The sequence below is a fragment of the Equus przewalskii genome, chromosome 1 (assembly GCF_037783145.1).
Source record: "Equus przewalskii isolate Varuska chromosome 1, EquPr2, whole genome shotgun sequence".
NCBI lineage: Eukaryota > Metazoa > Chordata > Mammalia > Perissodactyla > Equidae > Equus > Equus przewalskii.
In genome coordinates this window covers 58,332,389-58,359,279 of record NC_091831.1, presented here as the reverse complement: position 1 = coordinate 58,359,279, position 26,891 = coordinate 58,332,389, and the positions used below count along the sequence as shown (strand labels likewise).

General features: G+C 53.2%; 2 protein-coding genes across 52 annotated transcripts in view; one reads left to right on the top strand and one right to left on the bottom strand.

The window, feature by feature from the left end:
- Positions 1 to 2,723: 2,723 nt before the first annotated feature.
- Positions 2,724 to 18,600, top strand: AIFM2 (AIF family member 2). 50 transcript variants are annotated; one of them, XM_070565196.1, is made up of 11 exons: positions 2,777 to 2,854; positions 8,062 to 8,130; positions 8,732 to 8,922; positions 9,295 to 9,410; positions 10,800 to 10,919; positions 11,675 to 11,767; positions 13,411 to 13,519; positions 14,508 to 14,660; positions 15,796 to 15,996; positions 16,291 to 16,461; positions 18,379 to 18,600. In XM_070565196.1, the coding sequence occupies exons 3-10, from the start codon at positions 8,745 to 8,747 to the stop codon at positions 16,440 to 16,442; spliced, it is 1,122 nt and encodes a 373-aa protein (XP_070421297.1). In that variant the 5' UTR covers positions 2,777 to 2,854; positions 8,062 to 8,130; positions 8,732 to 8,744; the 3' UTR covers positions 16,443 to 16,461; positions 18,379 to 18,600. The 50 variants fall into 50 exon arrangements, with proteins under 50 accessions (XP_070421258.1, XP_070421159.1, XP_070421197.1 ...); XM_070565184.1 differs by having other exon boundaries at positions 8,729 to 8,922; XM_070565180.1 differs by having other exon boundaries at positions 2,787 to 2,854; positions 8,711 to 8,922.
- Positions 18,032 to 26,891, bottom strand: part of MACROH2A2 (macroH2A.2 histone) — a 50,858-nt gene continuing 41,998 nt past the window's right edge. For both annotated transcript variants that reach the window (XM_008517692.2, XM_008517693.2), the window contains 2 exons: positions 20,910 to 21,084; positions 18,032 to 18,819 (listed from right to left, as the gene is read on the bottom strand). In XM_008517692.2, the coding sequence (XP_008515914.1) occupies positions 18,654 to 18,819; positions 20,910 to 21,084 (341 nt within the window). In that variant the 3' untranslated portion in view covers positions 18,032 to 18,653. The remainder of the gene's footprint in view (positions 18,820 to 20,909; positions 21,085 to 26,891) is intronic.

The window sequence follows — 26,891 nt, the reverse complement described above, 5'->3', positions numbered from 1 at the left end:
AGCTGCATGATTTTGCCTAAGTTCTTAGCCCATGAGCTTCAGTTTCCTCATCTGTGAAATGGAGATTAATAGACCTTACCTTGGAGGACCCATGTGAAAAGTAAATTTGAGAAGCTATCCAAAGAACTTAGTTTGTGTTCAATAAACATTAGCTATTATTTTTCTAGGAATACCAGTAGGATTGTTTCATCAGAAATGGATCTTTCGGGGCAGGCCCGGGACTGAGTGGTTAAGTTCGCGCGCTCCGCCTCTGCGGCCCAGGGTTTCACTGGTTCAGATTCCGGGTGTGGATATGGCGCCGCTCATCAGGCCACGCTGAGGCGGCGTCCCACACAGCACAACCCGAGGTACTGATAATCAGAATATACAACTGTGTGCTGGGGGGACTCTGTGGAGAAGAAGAAGAAGAAGAAAAAGAAGATTGCCAACAGATGTTAGCTCAGGCGCCAATCTTTAAAAAAAGAAAAAAAGAAATGGATCCTTCTGGTTGCCAGGGGCTGGATGGAGGGAGGAATGGGGTACGACTACTAGAGGGTATGGGGTTTCTTTTTGAAGTGATGAAAATGTCCTGGAGTTGGATAATGGTGATGGTTGCACAACTTTACCATGACAAAATTGTATACTATAAAAGACTGAATTTTATGAGATTTGAATTATATCTTATTTTTTTTTTAAAGATTGGCACCTGAGCTAACATTTCTTGCCTATCTTCTTTTTTTTCTTCTTCTTCTTCTCCCCAAAGCCATGCCCCACCCCCAACCACCCCGCCACCGTACATAGTCGTAGATTCTAGCTGTGAGTGCCTCTGGTTGTGCTGTGTGGGATGCCACCTCAGCATGGCCTAATGAGCAGTGCCATGTCTGTGCCCAGGATCCGAACCGGCAAAACCCTGGGTGGCGGAAGCAGAGCGTGCGAACTCAACCACTCAGCCACGGGGCCGGCCCAAATTATATCTTAATTTTTAATACTCATTCATTTAAGCAAACATTCGTGAACTCCTAGGGAACCAGATGCTGGGGTCAGTGCCAGACAGTGGGGACCCAAAGTCCAGCAAAGCAAGGTCTCTGCCCCAAAGAGCTGGTCCAAAGGGGTTGGTGCCCTCCTCCATGTCAGAGTTTAATCCCCGCCCTACTTTCCTCTCAGGGTTTCAGGAGGAAAGAAAGGAGATAAAGCTATTTGGAGCTGTGCAAAGCCCAGGAGGACTGCACGGCTCGCTGCTCCTAGAGCATCAAATCCAGCCCATGGTTCTCTGATGGTTCCCTGTGAGACAGCATTAGGATGGGCAGACCCAGGGGCTCTATGCACCCAAACTCTGGCACTGTTGCTCTTCTCTGGCCCCAGGAGCCAAGAGAAGGAGGTAGAGATTCCCACACCTTTGACTATAGTCCCTTCTTCAGCCCACATTCATGGGGCAGGGTGACAGCTGGCATAGGAAGAGAGACAAGGATTCTAGAGCACTGGAAGATGTGGCCTGGGCTGTGTGGGCTAATAACGAGAGCAGAATGCTTATGAAAGGACACCAGCTTCCCTCCCAGCTTGAGATGATTCCGGGTACCAACGTCTCCTAGATGGAGTTGATCACAATGCTCCCTATACGTGGTACTGGAGACAGGTCTTTGACCACAGCTTTTGGAAAAGGTATAGAAGTGCCCACTTCTTGTATAAACGTTCATGAAAACTAGGAAGGTGAAGGGCAGTATTCAAAAGAGCATTGGGCTGGGAACAAGGAAGCTGCCAACGTACTTTGTGGCCTTGGACAAGCTAATTTGCCCATATAAAATATATGGCATGTATTTTATATAGCCCTTACAGCTATAATAAATGCCTGCTGTACATTTGTTGCTGCTGTGTGCCAGGCACCATGTTAAAACACTTCACATAAGTGCTAATATTTGCATTAAATAGATGGAGATGGCTTATCTATCACCAAATTAGCTTGATCCCACCTCCAGGTTGCAGCTTGCATCAGTCCATTTCTGTACAGATCCTAGTCCAAGCTCTTTTTTTCTTCCTAGACTCCCCTCCTAACTAGTTTCTGTAATTTCAGGCAGCCCTCCCACTCCCCTGTCCTTTCGCCACAGAACATAACTCAGACCTGTCACTCTTCTGCTTAAGACCCTGCAGTGGCATCCACTGCCTTGGGATAGCACAGTCTTCACCAGGTCCTGGAGGCCTGTACCACCTGCCCACACTGGCCACTCTGTCCTCTGGCTGCCTCTGCAAGGCTCGGGCCAGCAGCACTTTGCCTGCCTGGGAGTCACTGCACACCCAGAGCACAGTTGCCTCCTCTCCACCTACGGCTCACTCCTTCTCACCCTTGGAGAGAGGCCTTGGCGCCCTTGCTTTGCCCCCAGTCTTTCTTACTGCAATTAGTGATACATGTTTTTATTGGTTTAATATACGTCCTTCCCAGGCTATTGCCGCAACGGCAGCAGAAACCATGCCTGTTTTGTTCTCCATTTTATCCCCCATCACCTAGCACGGCGCCAGGCACACAGTGAGTGCTCAGCCGGCTTGGCAGAGTTCTTATTTACATGCGTGAAGCCAGGAAGTTGGTATCCGCCCGAAGTCGCAGAGCCAGCGCCCGGAGCCCGCGCTCGGAGGTCCCGGAGTCTTTAAAGGAGTCTGGCAGAAAGTCGGGCGAACTCTGAGCAGTCCCAGAAGGCGTTTCCGGGCTCCCAGGTCTGCTCCAGCGTCTGGCAGGGGGCCCGCGGCCCGGGGGCGTGGCCGGCGGCGGCAGTGCCCGGGGGGGGCGTGGCCGGACGGGCGCTGAGTCACGCCGGCCGAGGAACGCTAGCAGAGTAACGGGAGCGGCCCGCGGGAGCGGCGCGACGCGGCGCGGGGCGGCCGGCAGGTGAGGGGCACCTGGGCGGGCTTTCGGGCTCCCCGCGCCCGCAGGGCCCGCGGGGGCGCGTCGGGGCCCGGAAAACGCAACGGCCGGCGTCGGGAGGTCGGTGCGCCGGAGTTTTGGCCTTTAGGGGAGAGGGTGGTCGGCTAGGATACGGGGCTTAGCCCTGCACCACCCTAGTTCCCCCAAAACACAAACCAGGGAGGTTTGTTCTGGCGAGGGCATGGCAAACTCACCCCCTCCCCGTCCGCCCCCCGAAATCCGTGCTAGGTCTCCCAGGTAAGACGGGCTTCCACTCCCCCCATCCTGGGAGTGCTCCGAGGGTCGCCGCCGGGTGGGGCTGGAGTCACAGGCAGGGGAAAGCCTCCGGCTCTAGGAGGGAAGTGCCTGGGTTACCTGAGTGTCCATGGGCTCAGGGGGCACCGTGAAGTCCGCTTCTCCCCTCCGCGAAGCCCAGGGTTCCGCGGGAGCAAAGGCCGGCGGTCGCTGAACTAACTCTGATGGGGCTGGGGGAGCCTGGGACGCCCGAAGTCCGCCGGGCGCTGACTTTCCAACCCCACCCGCTAAACACAGCCGGCCTTTCCCCTCCAACAAAAGTCCCTCTGACCCTGAATGTACAGTGAGGCGGGGACGGAGGAGGCGCGTGGGAGCTGCTGATCCCTCGGGAGGACAGCACGGGCGGGAGGGTCAGACATAGTTTGGGAAGGGGCTTCCAGGTGTCCCGGCTCTGCGCCTTCTGTTTACATATATATGTAAAATATATAAATATGTAAAATTACAGGGAAAGCTGCTCAGATTCTAGTGTGTGTGTCCGTGTGTGTTCACGTGCACACGCCCCAAGCTCTCAGACCCGGCCTGCCCTCACCCCAGCCCTGGAGCCCTCCAGGGAGCACTGTGTGTGACCCTGCTCCTGGAACAGCCCCTGTCCCGGGGAGGAGACTGAGGGCCTGCCTTGCTGAGGACTCAGCGGTTAAGTGGTGGAGTGGGGCAGAGCCCGGGTACTCCAGGGCCAGCCTGGTCACTGTCTGGTAGTGAAATGAGGAAGCCAGGGTCCAGACACAGGCAGTGAGCAGGCCCTGGGGATGTTGAGGGAGCTACAAAATGACTGGCTCCCCGGGGGGATGGACAAGTTTCGTGGCCTAGGTTTTCAGGATGGGAGTGTCTGTGACGCTGGAAGGAGCCTGTCTTCCCAGACCTACCCTTTCCTGGGGGAGGAAAGGACACCCCTGTCTTCAGATTTTGAATCCCTTTCAGAAATTGGTCTTTTTTGAGTTATATTTCGTTTGTGTTCCCTGGGAGGCTGGCCATGGAATGCCCACTGTCAGCCTGGTCCCCAGTGTCCAGTGAGGGAGGCCACCCAGCCCTGTGCCCCAGGTGGAGAGGGGATGTTCATGGCGCTGGGAGTCACACTTTAGCAGCCCTCTCATCCAGGACGGCCACCCTGGAAACATGGCTGTGGAGATGCACCCTCGATGTAACCAGTAACAACTCAGAAAGCTGCGTGTTTTATTTGTAATCTCTGTGAAGCTATCCTGGGCGGCATCCTTGCTCTGAGCAGAGCCCGTGTGGTTCCTGCTGTCCATCTTCTAAGGCATGACCTCTCTACAGTTTTGGCATAAATGTGACTTCCTCATTTTTCATTGGATTCCTAAAAGCCCTGGGTCTGTATTATTAGAGAAGAATCCGCCTGGGATCAGGCTGGGTGCCCTTAGCAGAGAAAACAGGATTTACCGAGAAAGTTTCTATGTAAACCAGATTGTGTGTGTGTGTGTTGGTGGGAGGCAAAGGTAGAGTTACTTGAGAGTTGCTGGGCAGTTGGGATGTGTTCTCTCGGAACTTCTTTGATCAGAGAATGCCAGCTGTTGCAGTCATTACAGACCTGTGTGTATATGTCGCTAGGTACATGTGTGTGACTGCCCGTAGGTGGGATTAGGCTCGACGTGCTGTTCTATTACTTGGCTTTTTCATGAACAAACTTTTTTTTTTTTTTAAGACTTTGGTTTTTTAGAGTAGTTTTAGGGTCACAGCAAAACTGTGGGGAAGGTATGGAGATGTCCCATCTGCCCTGCCCCCATGCATGCATAGGCTCTCCCATTGTCAACATCACTCATCAGAGTGGTCCATTTGTTAGTTGATGAACCTACACTGGCATAATCACCCAAAGACCATAGTTTACATTATGGTTCACTTTTGCTCTTGTACATTCTTTAGGTGTGGACAAATCATAAACAAACTTTTCATGCAAAAAAGCATCCACTCTGAAAACAAAATGGCTCCAGAATATTCCACTGCATGGGTGTCTGGGTGTATAATAGTGTATCCTGTAGTCTCCCGTTGCTGGAGTTTTCCACTGATTGATGGATTCTCCCACTGAGGCTGTTCCCAGCACTACTGCTACATTAGAACATCTAATTCCACGTCATCAATTGCACACATGCTTTCTGAGCACCTATAGCATGTGTGGCTGGGAATGCAGGTCCATGGCTGAAGTCCACAGTTTAGGTGTCTGGCAAAGCAGGTTGTGGCTGAGCAGAGGGGAGTCCAGCTGTCCTTGAGGGCCAGGCAAGAATTGGCACGGGAAAAGCCAAAGGAGAGTTGGCGTGTCCAAGAGTGTTGGGCAAGGGAGGCTGCGAGGAGGAGGGTGGAATCTGCTTGAGCACTGCCAGCCCCCATTCCCCAAGTGGGAGTGTCAGAGGTCAGGAGAGGAGAGAGAAGAACAGATTCCCGGAGAGGGCTCAGGAGGCTTGGAGTGTGAAAGTGCCTTCCCTCCCCTTGCCCTGCTGTGGCAGTCCCGCATGGGCTTGGGTCCACCCTCAGGCCTCAGACCCACCACTGGGAACTCCGGAGAAGCAGTTTGCCTTCATTGAGAGGTGTGTGTAGTTGGGTGAGGCCAGCATTTGCCCTTTGGGGAAGCCAGTTGATGATTCTGGGGTGCAGAGGGAGCAGGGGTTCAACTCCTTTGGCCAACCCACTGCTGATCAGGCCTGTGCTGGGGTCTCTGGGGTTTCTCTCTTCCCCAGGAGGGAGACCCTGTGAGGGGCTCAGGGCGGGCCTGGTGGTCAGAGCTGGCGAGCATGTAGGCCCGAACGCTGCCTTGGTGTGACAGGCCCGCTGTGTGTGCTGCCTCCTGTCACCCTCCTGGCCTCCCCACCTTGTTCCCTGAACTCCTCCTACCTACTCTCATTCTGCCACTGGACTTCCTGGCCTAAGAAGGCCCCTGGCACCAGCTGTTTTTCAAGGCTCCTCCCTTAGCTTCCTGGGGTTGTCCAGTGTGACCTGACCCCTGGTGGACTTATCTCCCCAACAAGCTATGTAATCTCTTTCAGGCCTGTGCCTAGCCAGCTTAGAAGCAGAACTCTGGGTGTTTTCCTGACCTCCTCGCTGGCTGCAGGCCCCAAGGGCAGGCCGGTATGGAGGGGGCCATGCTGAAGGGGGCAGGTGAAATGCACCCCGTCTGTAGCCTGCCTCATCTCCTGCCACATTCCCAGGCCCTGCTCAGCAACTGGTGTCCACTCCTGGCCTCTGCCTGGGCCGCTGGACCCTCTTGGTCCTGGTCCGCAGGAGACATTCTCCTTCTGGCCCACTTGGCAGATTCAGTCTGATGAACACTCAGGGGACCATCTCTGGACAACTTTTCTGGGAGCCTGGAGCAGGGAAGGTGGCACTGCCTGCTGGGGACTTGTGCTGATCCTAGTCCTGCTGAAGGGTCAGTGTCCTCCTGTGTAAAATGGGTAGTATGCACAAGCCTCAATGCAATGGGGACCATTTAGCCAATGAGAAGCAAAGTTAAATCCCTTCAATCTCCTGTGCCAGATCTCCCGCCCCTTGCCCGGGCTCTCCCCACGCCAGGGGAGAATTAGGCAGTGGGCATTTGAATACCACTGAGGACAGTGCCTGGAGGTCCAACCGTAAACTACCTGCATATGTGGGAAGATCTGGGGACCATCTTGGGGGCCACCAAGTCTTGGAAACCTACTTGTGCAAGGACATCTCAGGGTGTCCCCTCCCATTATGGGGGCTAAATGGAGGCCCAGAGAGGGATGGGGTTGTGCCCCAGGCATACAGATGATGTAGGACAGAGTGGTGGCCTTCTAGCTGCTGCAGTGTCACCTGAGAGGGTCCCAGATGGGCTGGAACACGCTTTCCCATCAAGCCTTTTGGCAGCTTGCTGTCTGTCTTCACGGTTGACCTGAGTCCACTTTCTCCTTCCTTGCCACCCACCTGCTTCCTTGTCCCCTACTATGAAGCGCCCCGCCCCGTGGCCCACGGCAGCAGTTGGGCCTCTTACTGTGTTCTGTGCACTGTGAGCTTGCTTTCTTTCCTTCATGTCTCCCTGGTGGCTGGTTTATTTCTGCCTCCCCTTAGAGTCTGGCACAGGCCAGGAGGTTTGATTGCCTGTCGCCCCTGAGCCAGCATCTCCCAGCAACGCCCCTGCTCTCAGGATGTCAGCTGCAGGCAAGGCTGTTCCTCAGACAGCTGGGCTGCCGCACTGGAGAGCCCTGAGGCCTGTGCCGTGAGCTGGGATTAAGCTGGGTTGGGGACAAGACCCCAGGCCAGCCCCTGGCCCTTCGTGGGGGCAGCCTCTGGGATGCCGTGGTGACCCAGGCCCTTGGGAGGGCGAGCCTGGTGGACAGCCTCCCAGGCCGGTTGGGGGCAGTCCAGGCAAACTTTGCTCGCTTCTCCTTTTTCCTCCGTGCTCAGCGGTTCAGCGTCTAGTGACCCAGCTGAATGCTGTCCTCTGCCTCAGGTGTCCTCCAGTGTCTGGCTCTGGGCCAAGGGTTCTCGAAGTTTAGCTCCTCAGGGACTCAACCAAGGTGTGTTCTCAGTTTGCTGGGAACTGGTCAGGTTCCCCTAGTCCACATGCAAGCATGCCCCTGGGCTGCCCTGGCCTGCAGACCTGGCCCTCCGCCCTCTGCAGACTCTCTCCTGGACGGCAGCTGCCCCGTCCTGGGCCTCGAGCAGGACTGTCCCCCTGCCCTCCTCACTGGAGCCTGTGTCATCAGCGCTTCTCCCCAACCCTCTTTCTTACCAGCAGACGTTCCTTTGCGGTCCTTAACCAGCGCCATTTCTTCTCCTGGCAGACATTTCTTCCTGCTCCCTGTCTGCTGGGGAGTGTCGCCCAGCCGTCCTGGTGTGCCTTTGCTGTCCCAGGAATGCTCAGGGGAATGACCTGCCCGTTGTGATAACCTGCTAATCATTCTGCTTACACCCAGGGCTCGCGTGGTGGTCGTGAGCTGGGCGGCAGCTGGGTACCACGTGTCTTCCGTGCAGTGCTCGAGGAGGTTTGTGTTGTTCCTTTAGAGCAGCCTCTGCTCGCCACTTCCCCACAGGTGTGCCCACCCTTTCTTGTGATTGTACACCTGCCCAGCTCCCTGAGCAGGTGCACCTACACCATCCACCTGGCTCTTTGAGTTTGCAAGCCTGCCTTTACAAGGGCAGGGACCATAGCTGTCTGTGTGTCTCTGACCACAGGATCCACAGCACAGAGCACGTCAAAGAGCAGGAGCTCAGTTAATGTATGTTGTTGAGTGAACAAATATATTGAGTGACAAAAAGTGCAGAACAGTTTGTTTGATGTGTGCAAAAAATCATCATGATTGTGGGTGCACAGAATCTCTCTGGAAGGATTCGTATGAACTTGGTAACAGTGGATGCCTTGGAGAAGGGAACTGCGTAGTTGGGGGATGGGATGGAAATAGGATACACTGTTCCTTTGGAATTTAATTCAAGTTTTACGAAATTGGAATTTCATTAATAGATGATTACATAATTTTAAAAGATCAAGTCTTGGCATTCGAGGCCTTTCTTGCTATGGGCCCACCCTGGCCCTCCCAGCCCTCGAGCCCCCTGACTCCCATGTAGTCTCTCTTCCTATCCCAGCAGTGCCTTGTTCGAGATGGGGTCCCAGGTGTCGATGGATGTGGGAGCTGTGCATGTGGTGATCGTGGGCGGGGGCTTCGGTGGGATTGTGGCCGCCAGCAAGCTGCAGGCGCTGAACATCCCCTTTGTGCTCGTGGACATGAAGGACTCCTTCCACCACAATGTGGCAGCTCTTCGGGCCTCCGTGGAAAGTGGTAATGGACTCTTTTCTGGGGCTTTCTTTGTGAGAGTGGTCTTGTCACTGCTGTGGGTCTGGGGGTGGTTTTCTCTGCTTACGGCAGGGTGCCTAAATTCCACTATTAGACAAATCCTGGAGAATCTTAAGGTCACTGGCCTTTAGCAACTTCCATGTCAAGGCCCCAGAAGTAAGAGCTTGAGCTTCCCCGAGGATCTGAGCCCTGACTGGCACTTGAGGGGGTAGCGAGTACCCCAGATAGACCACTGGCCCAGCTGTTTGGCCCAGGGTGCCCCTGTTGGAATGCAGCTTAGGAAAGGTTCTGAATTGCTCTGGCCTCCCATGGGCAGCCCAGTTTTACACTGTGACCTCCTTTGTGTCCATTCATCAGGGTTTGCCAAAAAGACATTCATTTCCTACTCAGTGACCTTCCGGGAAAGCTTCCGGCAGGGCCTGGTGGTTGAGATAGACCTGAAGAATCAGACGGTGCTGCTCGAGGATGGGGAGGTGAGCACAGCGGTCCTGACCCATCCCTCTGCTGTCTTCAGGAGGCCCTGGAAGATGAGGCTGCTGGCAGGAGACCTGGGCAGGGCTCCTCAAGGGCTGAGAGAGTTGTCTGTGGCCCCTGAGCCACCCTGGGTGCTCAGCAGAGAGCAGATTCCTCATAAGAGAGGCCTGAGCACAGCAACCACAGGAGTGTGGTGGCAGACGTTTCTGGAGCCCGTCCTGTATCCAGGCATAGTCGTAAGCCTTATGCAGTCTCGTGTAATGCCCACTGTGACTCTGCGAGGGAGGTGGCGTAGCCTCACTTTACTGAGAGACCAAGTGGCTTGCCCAGGATCCCCCAGCTGGTCAGAGACTCAGTGAGGATTTGAACCCAGGCAGTTTCACCCCAGAGCCTACACTCTGAAGGCCAATGTCCCGGACCAGCTCCAGGCCCAGCCAGCCCAGGGGCACCCTCCTCGCTGTCTAAAGGGTGGCACACACATGATTCCACAGCCCCTGGATTGGGAAGTCATTGGGGGCAGAGATTTTCTTCCCTTGTATGTGCATCCTTAGCCCGGGGTGGAGCGTGGGGCCCAGCACATGCCTTCAGTGACTTGAGCACTGTCGGTGAGCTGCCACCAGTCCACTTGTTGTATCGAGGGTCATCTCCAGCTGGGACTCTACTCTGTTCAGAGCTCGGGGGGATTGGACAAAGGAGACCCAGTTCCTGTCCTCAGTGCTTATGTGATTTAGTGTGAACTGGTCCTCCCTGAAGCACTGTAGGGCCCGAGAATCTCCTGCCTGGCAAGGTTACTGAGTCTCTTTGTGTTGTGGCTTTGGGCCATGCTGTTCCGAGTCCTGGAAGGGCCCATGAGGGCGTCTCAGGTCTCCGGTGGGGAGAGAGGGCTGAGTAGGGTACACACCCTCAGGTCACCCTCAGGTCCCGTCCCAGCAGAGCAGCTCTGGTTTAGTCAACTTTGTATATATTTAGGCTCCAAACAGAATTTCCCTCCCTTCCTTTCATCTGTCCATATTTTGTGGGGCAGGGGGAAGTTTCTTCTGAAATGCCTAGGCAGTTCTAAACTAGCTGCACATTGGAAGCTAGAATCCTGCTTCCTCTGCACAAGCAGTTTGCTGTCCCGTTTGCTGTCCTCGACTATGGGGAGCTCATTCGCCCACCTGTTCTGAGTTGGGTGGCTCTGGCAGGAGGTAGAGTCTGCTTCCTTAGGCATTTCCCAGGTTCTCGGGCCACGCTTTGGCCTAACCAGTGTGATGGTTTTCTCCCCTCAAAGGAGGGCTGCTCGGTGTGCCCAGAGGGGCCTCTCCCACCTGGTACCCCTGCCTTGTGGGCCTGAGGTTGGACGCAGACACCAGGCCTGCCCTCACCTTTCTTTTCTCTGCCCCTCACAGGCCCTGCCCTTCTCACATCTTATCCTGGCCACGGGTAGCACCGGGCCCTTCCCTGGCAAGTTTAACCAGGTTTCCAGCCAGCAGGTTGCCATCCAGCTCTACGAGGACATGGTGACGCAGGTGAGCTGCGCGCTGACCAGGTGGGGCAGTGAGGGCAGACCGGGCGGGCCCCCTGGGAGAGTGGAACAGCTGTGGTGACACCTGGGGCTGCAGCAGGGAGACCCCTGGGAGGTGTTCGGGAGGCTGCAGTGGCAGCCATAAAGGTGGAGAAATCTAGAACGAGATCCTGAGGGGAGACCTTTGGACCTATTGTTGAGGTCTGGACATGAGCACCCCAGACGTGCCTGTGTAGCGACTGTGTGACCCGACTCGTCTCTCCTGGGGCTCCCGTTGGCACAGGGCTTTGTGTTTTGTGGAGCAGGCTTGGATCCACGACCTCAGTCAGTTGTTGCAGGGATCCTGAGAGGTGGTGGGTCAGGCCTGCTGTTGGCCCTGAGCAGCCAAGGCGTGGAGGCCCACAGCAGGTGCCGGGGGTGCTGCGTGCCAGAGGCAGGTCATTCCCTCCCTGCGAAGCTGCCGAGGAGCCCGAGGCTTCTTGCACAGCCGTGTGTGGAGGTTGGGAACCTGGTTTGAACTCGCACAGCCCTGGGCCGAGGTCTGGAAGGTGGGCAGGTGGGGAAACCTGCCTGGGGCTGTTGTGAGAGTCCTGGAGGTGACGTGGGAGACGCCCAGCAAGGGCCTGGCCCTGAGGGAGCGCATTTGACCCCACGTTTGGAAAGGGTTCTCTGCTCCTCTTTAGCTGAGGAACCCACCCCCTCGGCTGCACCCCCAGGCGGGGCGGGTCTCAGGGTGGGTTTCCCATTTTTCTTCTCTAGGTCCAGCGTGCACAGTCCATCGTGGTGGTGGGAGGAGGCTCTGCGGGAGTGGAGATGGCAGCAGAGATTAAAACAGATTACCCCGAGAAAGAGGTGGGCAAGCAGCCTTGGCTTTGAACTCTCAGTGGTCAGCGTCTTTCTGTGTTGTCTCTTGACTGTCAGGCATTTCTCTTGGTGGGGAGGCCGAGCTCCCTTAGCATGGAGTGGGGTTGTGTGTTTCCCGTCTCCTGTCTCCTCTGGTCTGCACTTGGGAGTCCCCTAAAGGCCTGTTCTGCTGTGAAATTTTCCTGGAGAGCCAGGGTGTGTCCTCATTCAGTGAGGTGCCCTGCCCTCTGGTCCAACCAGAAGGCTCAAGCCCGGGGAGAAACCTAATAAAGGGTTAACTCCGGTGTCCCCTGCAGTGTTCCAGCCTTTGGGATATAAATGGAGACTTTGGTGACCTCTTTTTGCTGATGACTAGCTGGGTCAAAGACACCCTCACTTGGTTTTTTGTCTGGGACAAGCAGCAGCTTTTTTGGTGTTTAAGAGATGGTAGCCCTCACCCTGGACAGCCCGGGTGGTCCATGCCCTGTGACAGTGTGGGGAGCCTGCAGTGCAGCCCCTCGACTGCCCATGCTGGGGAGGGACTGGCCAGCGCTGCCTCCTGCCCATGGGTGGGTGGCCCTGCTCCCTTCTGATGATGGAGGGACGGAGTTCCTGCCTGGAGCCCTGGAGAGGAAGAAATCCCGACAGGCTGGCAGGTTTGGCGAGGGGCTGAGTGACGATCGGTAATTGTGGGTCCTCGACGCCAGAGCTTGCTTGCAGCTGATCCCAGATCAACTTCTGAGCACCACACAGAACCTGTGGATGTTTTTTTTTCCCTGGGGAAAGGCAGGCTGGTTTTGAAAAGTAAGATCGATATGGGCTAATTTAATTATATGGTTGTTCTCTGACACATTGTTGGAAATTATTATGAGTGGTTGATATAGAAGTTTAATTTTGATTTATGGGGTAAAGAGCAGTCTGAAGTAGTGAGTAACTCACTATAATTTCCATATGTTTATAATCAGTAGACAAATAAGAGTAATAGCAGCTACACTTTATTAAGGACTCAGTCTGTGCTGAGTTATGTGCCTTAAGCACATTTTCCCATTTTGTCATTACAAAATTCCTGTGAGTGGGACCTTGATCCCTGTGCTGCTGAGTCTCTGGGAAGTGTCCGAGTGAGTATCTGAGATGGGATTTCAGCAGGCAGTCATTTCAAAGCCTCAGCTTTGAACATCATTCCAGGCTGCCTCCCACTTCCCTGTGCTGACCCAGACAGCAAGCAGACATGCCTGGAAGCATCAGTTTTAGAACCAGCCTTACTGTAAGTGTCAGCCCGATTTCTAGTTAGAATGTCAACAGCCTATATATAGACTGCATAACTATAAGTGCCCAGGGATGCTTGAAAACAATTTTCCATGTGGACCGAGGTGAGGTGTGGCTTGTGGAGCACTGTGCGGCTGTGGTCGTTTGGCTCCTGGGGTAGGCCAGAGCTGAAAGAATCCTAGACTAGGCGGGGTGGGCTCCAGCCCAGCTTGCTGTTAACTCTTCTGATGTTGGGCGCATTACTTCTCTGGGGCCTCAGTTTCCTCACCTGTAAACTGGAGGCAGGGGAGGAAGTGGGGGAGAGGGACTGATGTGTTTTTAAGCCTCTTTGTGTGAGCAGGAGACTTGGTGGCTCCTTCTGAGGCCATGTGGTCATTTGTCCCCAGGTCACTCTCATTCACTCCCAAATGGCCCTTGCTGACAAGGAGCTCCTGCCCTGTGTCCGGCAGGAAGTGAAGGAGATCCTGCTCCGGAAAGGCGTGCAGCTGCTGCTGAGTACGTGCAAGTTCTGCTCCTGCCCTGCCCCTCTGCTGGCCTAGTGAGGTTTGGTTCCACGGCTTGGTCACTGCCTTCAGCTTATGGGTGACTGTGCTCATCCCAAGCGGTCCCTATGTCCTGGGTGTGAACGTCAAAGCCCGTTAGAGCCTTGCTGTCCAACTGGAGGTTGTGTCTCCTCAGGTGGGGCAGAAGCCCTGGTACTTGTGGGATTTCCATGCCATGGGGGCAGTGCTGTCCTGGCTGTTGCTTTGGCCACAGTATGAGTGGTACCTATTTGTTGAATGATTTTTAAAAAAAGCCTCTCAAGGCTTTGACTTGAATTATGTCTCTGTGGTGGAGAGAATAGGTTGTATTTTGAGGGTAGTGAGGAGTGTGGTTTGCATCCAGAGCAGGAGGGAAGAAGTCCACCCAGCAGGTTAGAGTGTGGGGCTCTGACCCCAGGGGCATGAGCTCCTTGCTTTCCGCGGGTGGGAGGTGTCTGCTCTGTGATGGCCCCGGCTCCTGGTCCCCTCCTAACTGGCTGTGCACTGCCCTGACTAACTTTACTCTCAGGCGGTGCGGCTAGCGGGCTGCTGCTTACAATTCTTGCTCTCGCCTTTGTCGGGGCTGTGCCCGGAGGGCTCCTCCTGCCTGGTTAGGATGGTGAAGCTGATAGGGGGGTGTGGTGGAGGTTCTCCTCAAATAGCTTTTCCCAGAATTTCTTGGGAAACTCAGCCTCACTTCCCCAAATGGCTTCTTGGAACTCTCCTCCCATTGGATCCCTTGGGGCCAGATGTCCCGATTGTGCTTCTCGGGGCAGGAGAGTGGCCTGGGAGCGGGGAGGGAAGGCGAGAGTGGCGTGATTGCCTTGTTGGGCCACAGCAGACCAGGCTTCCCCGGCCTCCATGGTCTCCAGCCTTTCCCAGGTCAGCCTTGGCTTGGGCCCCAGCCTTAATGACATGCCCAACCCTCTGCCAGCCTGCTGGTCATGGACCTCCCTTGACAGGTGAGCGGGTGAGCAACCTGGAGGAGCTGCCTTTCAATGAGTATCGAGAGTGCATCAAAGTGCAGACGGACAAAGGCACAGAGGTGACCACCAACCTGGTGATCGTCTGCAACGGTATCAAGATCAACAGCTTTGCCTACCGCAGTGCGTTTGGTAAGCAGGAGGCTGAGCCAGGGCTGCTCCCAGGCTGCCCCCTCTCTCTAGCCGCCTGAGAAGGCCCAGGCCTGTCTCCCAGGAATTGGCACCTCCCTGCCTTCCCCCTCCATCCCAACAGCTCGTTTGGTTTCTTCTGAATGGTGACATCCAACTTTAAGTTCAGGTTCAGGTCCACTCTTGCTGTGCTTTCCTCAGCTGTGACGATGACTTAGCCCAAGGTGGCCCAAGTGATTTCCAAAAATCAGGGCCCGCCCCCTAGTGGTGAGAGATAGGACCAAAAATTTCTGTTTTCTGTCACTTTCCTTCCTACAGGGATGCGGGGTAATTCCAGGTCAGGTCTTTCTCTCTTCACGGGTTCACTGCTCTCCCCACACTCTGACCCAAACTTTTGGCCATTTGGGAGTATGGCCAGTAATGTGGCCTGTGTTCTAAAGCTCAGCGTTGAACCGTCTAGCTAACTGGAGGTGGGGGAGGTGGATGATGGCCACCATCTTTGAGCTGGACACTCAGTGGCTGCTTCTCAGGCTCCAAGGTTGCTGTGTCCCCAGGTCTCCGTCATTCCTGGATAAGGAGCTCCTGCTTTGTGTCCTGCAGGAATTAGCCAGTCCCAGAAGAAGGAAGGCACTTCAGTCCCTGTGTGGGCATGGGATTGAGAGCTTATAATGGATAGAGAGCAGAGAATTTAACACTTAATTGTCCTAATGTTGTAGTTTCAAAGATAAATTCTTTTAAGTCCCTTAAAAAGAAAAGCAGTTTATGATTTATTAAAGCCCTGCATTTATCTTAAAAATATGACCCATGTTCAAAAAGAAATTTAAGCCTTGGCTAAGTTGTAACTTAATCATTGTAAGTTAATCATTGTTAATCATGGTAAATTATAAAGACTTATATGCATTGTATAAAATGGTACTCGCTGTCCTTCTGACCAGCCTCCACCCTGGAGTAGCGACCTTTGCAGGAAGAGTTCTGAGGTGGAGACTTCAGGCAGAAACCAGTTAGGTGGGAGGCCTGCCTCCTGAGGATGCACCCTGGAGGGCAGCCTGACCACACCAGAGCTCATCGGTGCCGCGTTCTGGTCGCCATTGAACACGCAGCTCAGGATCCTGGTTTTGGGGTTGGTTTTGCCCAGCAGATAGTCACCTGGCCAGCACTGGTGCTCTGAGAGTGAACAAGTATCTCCAGGTGGAGGGCTACAGCCACATCTATGCCATCGGCGACTGCGCCGACGTGAAGGAGCCCAAGATGGCCTATCACGCCAGCCTCCATGCCAACGTCGCTGTGGCCAACATCATCAACTCCATGCAGCAGAGGCCCCTCAAGGCCTACGTGCCGGGTAAGGGGAGGCCCACATGCGTCACAGTTGTAGGAGAGTTGGGGTCAGACATGGTGAAGCCTTTTTGGACTTCAGGATGACTGACTCCTAGAACAAACTCTCAAAGCTGTTTATTACAGAAACGCCCCCTAGAGCTCTTTAAAGATAAATCAGGGACTCACCCACCTCCCTAAAAGTCTTAGGCGTTTCCTTGCCCTGAGACTGAAGGCTCCGGGAAGGGTTTGCGCTCTGGGAGCTGCAGGCCCCTGAATGCTGGGCAGGGTTCTCATTTGTGCATGTGTCTCTGCTCCACAGGCTCGCTGACGTTCCTCCTGGCCCTGGGGAGAAATGACGGCGTGGGCCAGATCAGTGGTTTCTACGTGGGGCGGCTCATGGTTCGGCTGGCGAAGAGCCGGGACCTGTTGGTCTCCACAAGCTGGAAAACCATGCGGCAGTGTCCACCCTGATGGCGAGGCCAGGCGGGAGGTGAGGTACTGCCGCTGCCGGGTGATCGAATTCTTGATGAACGGGACCTGCCTGACAAGTGCCAGAGGGCAAAAGCGCTTTTTCTGGAGTAAAACGCCACTGATGTACTGACAGAAACACAACTTACAGAAAACCAAAAACTAGGAGAGAGACGCATTTGAGAAAGACCCCGCCTAGAGGATTCTTTCTGGGTTTGGCAGGTCTACCTGCACTTGTGCTGGCTGAGTGGTTCACTTGGTCCTAGGAAGGCACAGCCAGCCGTCTCTGCCCCAGGAGCCTCTTGGATGTGCACGTGTGCGCGCACGTGCTCATCCACCTGGGGTGTGGCATTCACAGCTCTCAGGGTTGGAGAGAGAGCTGGGTCTCCTGGTGGCTGGCATCTTGTCTCTGAGGGCAGGAAGGAGAGCCTGCAAAGTGAGACCAGCTAGGGGAGGGGAGCTGTGGTGGAGATGGCCTGCACCCCAGCCTCTCCCATCGTAGTGGGGCTGGGGAAGCCCACACATCCTGCAATGCCTAGGTGGTTAACAGGAGCCTAATTTTAAACTGTTAGCCCCTACAGTCTTTAATCTTCATGAAACTTCTGTATTTCCTTTTTAGATCCTGATTATATACCATAGGTTTACATATAAGAAGAAAGAGTCAGATAAAGTTTCCCTCCTGGTTAGTTCATCCTACCAGAGAGTGAACTTTTACAGAGATAAATGGGGGTTAAGACCAACGCCTGGCCTGCCAGCTGCGGGAGGTGTTCAAGGAAAGGCCGCTGAGCTGATGTGGCCCTCGCGTGGGGTGCCATCTGGCTGGCATTCGGGGGGTAGAGGGAGGTCGGGTGAACCCCTGCTTGCTTCCAGGCTGCTGTCATGGCACATTTGTAAGTGACAAAACTCAAGCTGATGCTGGGGGCAGGGGACCTTGTGGGAACCTTTGTGGTTTTGTGCTTGCGGTTTCCTGGCAAACCCCAATGTCACCTATCTGGAAGCCCAGCCATGTGGCAATAAAGCCTGCCACCAGCCATGTTAAGCTATGTAAGTGACTCCTACTTGCGAGAGAACTTCCAGTCAGGAGGAGCCTATTTTGGACCACGTGGGTTAGATCTCTGTAGCAGAAGTGGTTGATGAGTTCATGTGAATAAATTCAGGCCCAGACCTGCCCACCCTGCCCCACCCCACCCCCTTTTGATGGTGGCCGCTGGGTTCTTGGCCAGAGTCCTGGGGCACCAGCCTCACTAGGATTCTCAGTCCATCCCCTCTTGGCTGTGGCCCATGTCTGTTCCATTTTGTTGCCCAGGCCTCAGGGAGACATCCTCTCTGCCAGAGGATGGCCGCCCCACTGGAGGCTTCACCAGGGCTTTGTTCCTGTGGACCAAGGCCAACCAGGCTCCCCTTCTGGAAGCAGGACCTGCCGCCTGAGAAACACAGGCCATTCTGGTGCTGTCTGACCGCGGGCCTAGCATGGTGGCAGTCTCAGCCCATTAGCGACAGGCCTTGTTCTATTTATAGCACTCTAGAAGTATCTACCCATGGGGACACAGTTTTCCAAACTGAGGAGAATGTTGCAATAAAACAATATGTTGTAAGAAAGACACTGGATCTTTTATTTTTTTTTCCTTTCATTTTCTTTTTCTTTAAAAAAACCCAAAAAACAAAAAAAAGCCTGAAGCAAAACTTTTGTAGGAGTAGTTACAGATGGGGGGGAGGGGGCACTAAAACAGGAAAGACAAGCACCGTGGGATACCTGCCTTGTTTTCTTCTCTTATCACGAACACAGACAGCCAGCAAAGCCCAAGTTACTTTTACGCCCTCTTTCCTTGCAAAAAGGAGAAACAGAAGATTTTAAGAGTTTTGAAAGAGTTTTCTTTCTCTGTGTGTGTGTAAAAGTCAATGCTATAAATCTAAAACGAAGTCTGTTTTTTTTAAAAAGTTCTAAAACAACAGGAAGAAAACACATGGAAAGAACCCCTCGTGGAGACCTGGTTATTACAGACTGAGGCTCTTTTTAAGGAGAATATAAACTGCAGAGGCTCCTTCCATGGGCAGGACTTGCTCCGAAGCCTCTGCTACCCGCTTCCCTTTCAGCCACCCTCTGCTCCCCTGCCGTCACCCTTCCTTTCTCCTTTTAAAAAATAAAGCCCTGCTCCTGTGACTTCGCTCCTCCTCCCATTCCTGCTGGCAAGTGCGGCCGCGGGCACGGGGCGGCTACTTGGTGTCGAGCTTGGCCATCTCCTGCACGTAGATGCCGATGCTCTCGCTGTCGAAGAGCAGGAAGTAGACGTTCTTCAGCGAGGACGCACTGGAGTCATCAAAGTGGGCAGAGATGGCTTTGAGGGTCACCTGGGCGGCCGTCTGTTTGGGGAAGCAGTTTCTGGGCCAAAGGAAAAGAAGAGCCAATGTCACTTTGTTCCCTGGGACCCATGGAGTAACTTTACCCTCAGTTTTGGTGGGGGGTGGTGTGGTTCCTTCTTACCCTGGCACCGGGCCCTCGTTCCTATTACACGGGGTCTCCCTGCGTGCAGGCTGGTCCACGCATGGTCTCCTTTGACCCTAGTCAGAGGGACAGCCTGGGCGGGGCACAGGCAGGGGACGCTGGCCCCACTTTACAGGTGCTACACTGATGCAGAGAGGTGCAATGGTTTTAGCCAAGTTCATAGGACTGGCTGGTGAGCGGTGTCCTGTGCTTGAATCTATGTCACCTGACTCAAGTCGAGCTCTGCTTTAAAAACACTACCAATTCAGCATTTGAAATACCTGGTCTTCAAAAAAGCAAATATGGGTTTTATTACCTCCCTCAAAACTGGTTTATCTACATGCCAGCCCTGGGCTGAGTGGTTAAGTTCACGCGTTCTGCTTCAGTGGCCTGGGGTTCACTGGTTCAGGTCCTGGGTGTGGACCTACACACCACTCATCAAGTCATTCTGTGGCGGTATCCCACATAGAAGAACTAGAATGACCTATAGCTGGGATATATAACCATGGACTGGGGCTTTGGGGAGAAAAAAAAAAAAGAGGAAGATTGGCAACAGATGTTAGCTCAGGGCCAATCTTCCTCACCAAAAAAAGCATATTTAAGACTGGTTTATCTGCTAACCAGTTTATTTCTTTTTCGCTGAGGCAGATTAGCCCTGAGCTAACATCTGTGCCATCTTCCTCCACTTTATATGTAGGTTGCCGCCACAGCATGGCTGATGAGTGGTGTAGGTCAGCACCCAGGATCTGAACCCGTGAACCTGGGCCGCTGAAGTGGAGCACAGAGAACTTAACTACTATGCCACAGGGCCAGCTCCCAAATAGACTGTTGTATTAAAGGGCAAAATTGTATGTTCAAAAGTGCATCTTCATAATTCCTTTTTCATGCACTTAATGTTCCTCTCACTAATGCATATGGACGTGCCAATGTTAATTTCAGCAGCAGTGACTCTGGGCAGGGCCCCAAGCAGGAGGAAGCCATCATAGAGCTGTCTGCCAGGCTGGATCATGGCACCACACTCTGGGGATGCAGCCATTATGGTCATTTGGGGTCAACTGCCAAGTCCCCTTGGGTGGGTTCAGGATGGGCCCTGCCTAATATGAATTCTTCTCACTTGTATATTGTGTCGCAATCCAGAACATCGTGCACGTGGTCCCAGCTATGTAAAGAATCCAGCCTGAAGTGCCCTGGGCCCGGGCTGTGGAGACCCAGCACCAATTGCTTAGGGTGAGGTAGGATTACAGCAGGAGGCTAGACTCATTATTTCCCTCTTAGCCTTTCCACGGCTCCAAACAGACTCTTTAGAGTGTAAACCATGTTTGTGTTAGAGGGGCATCTCTCAAGGGAGAAGGCGTTCAAAATTAAAGCAGTGACTCGCTTTGGCTGTGAGCGTGCAGGGAGAGGATATGCTGCATGTGAGGACAGAGAGCCTCATTATTTCCCTGAAATGCTGCTCTTGCACCCAGTGGGGGTTTGTGACAAAAAATCATTTATCCTAACCTCCCAAAGCAAACCCTCGGTGAGAACCTTCCACTGCTCGGCGTGTATTTGTCACAGCCTCAGCCTCCTGGCTCTCCTGCCCCCTGGAGCAGCACAGGAATCCCCTGGGGATGCTGAGACCATAGGTCTGGGGTGGGGTCGCTGCTACTGGCCGTGGACCACTTTGAGCGGCAGGCCTTTGAGCCTGGTCTTCTCTGATCATGTGTCCTAGACAGGGACAGCAGGTGGGAGCGTGGGCTTTGAACACGGCAGACTCTCAGAAAACAAGCTGCCCTCCGTGCTCTCCAAAGCTGCCCTCTCCCTGTGTTCTGAAGGATGGAAACTGGGTTTCTTGCCCTGTCACCTGGTCAGCAAGCTTGGCTGCGCTGGCAGTCCTTGGTTATGTCTTCTAGAATGAGCAGACTAGGTGTGAATAAGGGGAGGGCAGCTGGTGCCCAGGGAGAGGCCCAGACTCAGAGCCCCCCGCCCGCCTGGAGGAGGGCACTTACCTGCCGCTGGGGAAGGGTGGGAACGCCACAGACTTTAGCTTCTTGTCCTCTGCTGCTGATAGGCAGTTTTTGATGGTCTCTTCAAGCTGTTCTTCACATTTGTCGGATCCCCACTGAGGGATGTGACAGTGGATGACAAATTTGGCTGCGAGTCCACTGGATTGGCTGACGGCAGCTGGGACATGAGAGAGAAATGCTCCAGGTAATTTCCTATGCCTTCACCTTAAGCCAGGGGGTTAGGTGGGACGTCATGTGTACCTCTTAGATGCTGGGGGACTAGGAAGCAGTGGAGGAGTTGGCTGGACAATGTTCCATGCTTCCAGCAGGGACTGCACGTTTACCAGAAAGCAGGAGCTGTGTCGCAGTTGCTTTGGACAGTTGGCACAAGCTTCAGATAAACGTGTTCAGTGCTGATGTGGCAGCATGTGACTTTCACACGGTCTGCCAGCTAGTCACTAGGTCAGGCTGCCTCCTGACGATGGCTCCTAACCAGAGGTACACATCAGAAACATCTCTGGTGGCTGTGGCGGGCTGAGGAACAGCCTCCCCAAAATGTCCACGCCCTAACCCCTGGAACCTGTGAATGCTACCTTACATGGCAAAAGGGACTTTGCAAATGCTATTAAGTGGAGGATTTTGAGATGTGGAGGTGATCCTGGATTATCTGGGCGAGCCCTAAATGTAATCACCCAGGCCCGTGTAACGGGGAGGCAGGAAGGTCAAAGCTGGGAGGAGGCCCTATGACGACAGAGCAGATTGGAGTGATGCAGCCAGGAGCCAAGGGATGTTGCAGCCTACAGGCGGGAAGAGGCAAGGAACCACTCCTCTGAGAAGGAACCAGCTTGGCCAGCACCTTGATTTTTAGTCTTAAGACTCACTGTGGCCTTCTGACCTCCAGAGCTCTGAGAGAATAAACATGTGTTGTTTGAAACCACTAGGTATGTGGTAATTTGTTACAGCAGCAACAGGAAACCAATATAATGGCTTTTAGGTTTTTAACAAATAGATATGTCCATCCCCGGCCACCCACACCTCCTGACCTAGTGTGTCTGGTCTAGGACTGTGCTTGATGATGTTAGGACCCGCTGTACCTGGCTGCATGCTCCCTCGGACAGGGACTGCCTTTTGATCAGCTCTACATCCCCGAGGAGTCTGCAAACAGCAGGGGTTCAAAATGGGTGGTGAAATTGAATTTTGCCAGCCTCATCCCATAATTTCAGATCATACTCCTTACTTTGCTTTTTACTCCCCCAAACCCACTTCCCACCAGTGACACAGCTGATAAGCTCTGTGGGTGCTGAGGAGCTCGAGGGAAGTCCTGTGGCTGTTGATCCCCAGAGGAGGGGTTCAGTCGGACCCACTGGCCACTCTCCAGCCCCCTGGGGCAGCTGTGGCTGCAGCCATGTGCTGCTCACTCCAAAGCCACCCGCCTGGGGGAGCTGGGGCTCTGTGCCACTTGTGTAGTGGGAGTCCCTGGCCCTCCTGAGTGGCCAGGCTCTGGGAGCTGGGGGCAGTTTAGGCAGCCTACAGTCCCTGGGGGCAGCGTTTGTAACATAAATGTGTGCCTGCTGCCTTCTGGAGCGGTGTGTGGGGTTGGTTTGAAAGATTTATTTGAAATATATGATGCCCACCTAGTTTATGAGCAGTGTTTCCCAGCGACATCCACACTGTTGGAGAAGCTCTGACTGCACGTGGGGGTGCAGGGGCACCCCCAGTCTGTCGGCTGAGCCTGTATGTTCCGTGCCTTCTGACGGAGGGAGTGAGCGAAAGAATCAGCCAACAGCCTCCACTACTACGGAGGCAGCGGTCATGAGTGGGGTGACTCTACGACCGTGTACATTTGGACAGAAGCAGAACATCCCTGCTGGCCTTGGAGTCTGGGGTTGCTCTGCAGAGACCCCCGTACCCTGGGGACTGGCCCCGCCTGCTGGGGGCAATTTTCCCGAGGCCCTGGCTGCTCTCAGATGCTGGAGAGACTCTGGCTCTTCACAAACTGGGTTGACTTATCCGGGTTGACTGGGTTGACGTATATTTAAAATATGATCACGTTACCAGCTGAATGTCATTCTTTTTAATGTAAAGTCATTTTTAAGTAAGAGGAATATATTCCTAATGGCAATGTTAACTCAAACATTTAATCAAGAAAAAAATGGCGTGCCTCTCATTCCTTTGATGCCCTCTATTTACACTAGATTTTGAAAGTTTCATGATCACACATCAGCCTAAAACGACTATTTCCATGACAGTTGGAAATGGAAAACGCAGCTGTAGCTGTAAAGATTTATAGTGTTCTCTAGAGGGGCCAAGGACTGGGACACTGATATTTGGTAGAAAATTATTATTCTATTAACACTCTTTATCCGATATGATTGATGTCACCTGGTGAGTCACCTTCACCTGGTGAAGACCTGTGCTCTGAGGATGGCAGTGCTACTGCAATGAGCTTCCAGAACTTTCCCTCTGGTGAGCCATCAGTGTGGAAGGACTGACACCTTCTCAGAGTCACACAGGGAAAGGGGGCTTCAGGGTGGTCCCCCTGCCCCACTGGGAAGCTGCTACTGGTCTCGGAGACACCGTGGTTTTCCTTCTGCCTCAGTTTCCTGCAAGAGTTTCTCTTCTTCCTGCCCATCCGGCCCAGTGCTCTTCTCTCTGCTGCAGGAGGTGCTCAGCCCTGGGTCCTAAACAGCCATCTGCAAACCATTTTTCTTTTCAGCTTTCACCAACTGCTTACCAGTGATGTGCACCTCAGTGACCTTCCTGGTGCCCCGTCTGGTGCCCCAGGTCCAACACGTGCCCAATGAGATCATCATTCTCTCCCGAAACCCAATTCCCCTTTCTCCATCTCTGTCACTGGACCCACCAGTCAGTTTCCTCTGACTTGTCTCTTCCAGACCCATCTGCTTCATTTCCACTGCCACTGCCCAGCCCTGTCTCAGCCCGCTTCCCGGCTGAAATCAGGATGCACCTTACAGTCGCTGTCAGCCTGGACTGAGCCGAGTTCTTCCAGAGAGAAGTTGCATTTGCTTTTATGCCACCAGGGAACACTACCAGTCCAGGGTCATATTCCACTAACTTCTTTGCCTGAGATGTTTGGGCCACACTGGATTTGGCTGCAAATCTGTGGGAGTACCGACTTGTGGTTCAGATTCTCTAGTGAGGCTTTTTTCTCCTCGGTCCACCCAATGCCAAGGTCAAGATGTGGACTGGCTGCCCTTTTTGCATGGTGGGTTCAGGCCTTGCTTGCTTTTAAACTGAATGTGTCGTGGCTTTATGTGGGGTCTACTATTGGACACCTCATCTTGGAAATTTATCCTTTCTTTTTTTTTTTTTTTAAAGATTTTATTATTTCCTTTTTCTCCCCAAAGCCCCCCAGTACATAGTTGTATATTCTTCGTTGTGGGTTCTTCTAGTTGTGGCATGTGGGACGCTGCCTCAGCGTGGTCTGATGAGCAGTGCCATGTCCGCGCCCAGGATTCGAACCAACGAAACACTGGGCTGCCTGCAGCGGAGCGCGCAAACTTAACCACTCGGCCACGGGGCCAGCCCAAGAAATTTATCCTTTCTTAATGGGATAAACAGTAAGAGCACATCTTACAAATGATAGTGTTTTAAAACTCAAGGAAATATGATATTAAAACCTGAGAAACTGTCTCCCCTTTTCCAGATTCACCTCACCAATCCCTTCTTTCCAGTATTTTTTCCACTATTCCCTTCTTTCCACTCTTGGCCCGACTGTGGATACTTAGACCAAGCAGATGTGCACCAGTGTCTCAGCTCGTGATTGCTTCCTGCAGCCCCTCCTCCTTCTGCAGTCACTTCTGTTTCTTCCAGTGAGGCTTCTGCAGTCCTTTCAGCAAGGGGCCGTGGATTTCTGACTCAAATTCTGCATGTCTGAAGTTGTGCATCTTTTACCCTCCCTCTTGAATAATAACATAGCAACGTGTGGAATTCTTGGTTGACAGCTTTTTCCCCTCATTGCTTTGAAGATATTTCTTTCCCGCCTCCAGGCATTCTTTGCCCAGGAGAACCGTCTTTACAAACAATCAGCCTTTCCTCCTGGGTTCCTTTGCAGGTCTCTCTTGATATTTGAACTTGTGAAGTGTCATCACAATGGGCCTGGTTTTGGATTTTTTCATTTATTATACTCAATATTTTCAACCTGAGAGCTCATGTCTTTCATTCTGGAAAATTCTCAGCCATGTAGTTTTTAAATACTGCTCTCTACCTTCCATGTCTGCCTCTGGGACTTGGTTTAGAAGTGTGGCAGAGCCTCCATTCTATGTGGGGGCTGGTTTTCTCTCCTTCCTACCCTCTCAGGCAGTTGCTGGGTCCCTCCCCAGACCCCTGTCCAGATCCAGTCTCATATGGCCGATTCGGAGCTCTGTCTCATGGTCATACGGGGTACGTGGCAGATCCACATGCTGAGCCAGTGGGCAACATGGCCCCAGGCCTGGGTGAGGGGCTCTCTGCTACCGGAGGAAACAGATTTCACAGTGGCCATGGTCCTGCATGGAGGTCAGAGCTTCGGCTCCTGTGAAGGCCATGGGAGTTCTATCCAGCCCTTGTTTTGAGCAGTGAGCTTGGCTCTGCTCCCCTCCAAGCATGAGGTGATTCTGGTCCCGTCACCGTGTAAGAGGTGACCTGCAGATGGCCCTGCATATTACCAGACGTGCCCAGCTGCTGCCGCGTGCAGCTCTTCTATCCTTGTCCACACGTACGTTTATCTTATAGTTCAGTGTGGCTCTGTCTTAAAATTTTAAAGAAATTCTATCTATCATTGCTAGATGGATGGGGAGTGCTACGGGCAGACTGTAAAGTGTGGACTCCTGTTCTTTCTTCACTGGCAGCCCCCATTACTTTCCGAGCAATCACATCTGATCATGACAGTCCTTGGCTTAAACTTTCAAAGGTGCCTGTCTTGTCTCTATAGGGTCAGATCTGGATCTTAGCACAGCCCATGGGCCCAGGCTCATCTCTCGCTGCTGTTTTCTCCTACCTGCCATCTCCCTGCTGGCTCATGACCCGAGCTTTCTCACACACAGTGCCCTACTGCCACCATGTCCCTGCCCCCAAGTGGGTCTTACATCCTCATGGACCTGCCCCCCGCCCCCCAACAGGGCAGAGCTCAGCAGTGCTGTTCCCACCTCTCTGCCTGCTCTGTGCTCACGTGTATATCTATCTGTCTTTCTTTCCAGACTGTCCAGTGCTGAGGGCAGGAGTGGGGGCTGTCTTTGGAGGCCCAGCTTCAGGGCGGCACTTGGCACCAACTAGGTGGTCACTGGGGGTGGTGTGGGTGGGAACCCAGATCTGAAGTTGGACCCAACTGTCAAAAAGCTCCCCAGTAGCCTTGAAAACAGATGTTCAAAAAAAACATGGGCACAAATGTTCATAGCAGCTCTAGTTACAACAGCCAAAGGTGGAAACAACCCAAGTGATGAATGGACAAAAAAAAGGGAATATTAATCAGCCATAAAAAAGAAGGAAGCACTGACACATGCTACGACACGGATGAACCTCAAAAACATTATGTTAAGTGAAAGAAGCCTCCTCAATATTTCAGGGTTGTATAATCTTGCTCACATGAAATGTCCAGAAGAGGAAATCCATTGAGACAGAAGGCAGACTGGTGGTCGCCAGTGTCTAGGGGAGGGCCTGACTGCTTAACTGGGCTCTACTGGGAGTGATAAAAAGTTCTGGCACTAGAAAGTGGTGATGGCAGAACAACACTCTGAGTGCACTTCACGCCACTGAATTGTATGTAGACTTTTAAATGGTTACCATGGTAGACCTTATGTCATGTGCATTTTACCACACACACAAAGTTATCCAGTAGCTCCAGACCATTTTTGGATGATCTGATGCAAACTGACTGGAACTATCCAGATGCTTTCTAGTCCCCGAAGTATATGAAATGATCTCCATGGGCTCCTCAAATTATCTAAGAGACGCCAAAACAGCTTTCTGATTAGTTATGGCATATTT

Excerpts from the sequence above, each read along its gene's own strand:
- AIFM2 (XM_008517681.2), top strand. The coding sequence starts at position 3,072 with ATGGCAAACTCACCCCCTCCCCGTCCGCCCCCCGAAATCCGTGCTAGG. Across the intron at positions 13,520-14,507 it reads AGGCGTGCAGCTGCTGCTGA|GTGAGCGGGTGAGCAACCTG; the intron begins GTACGTGCAAGT and ends CTCCCTTGACAG. Across the intron at positions 14,661-15,792 it reads TGCCTACCGCAGTGCGTTTG|CAGATAGTCACCTGGCCAGC; the intron begins GTAAGCAGGAGG and ends GGTTTTGCCCAG.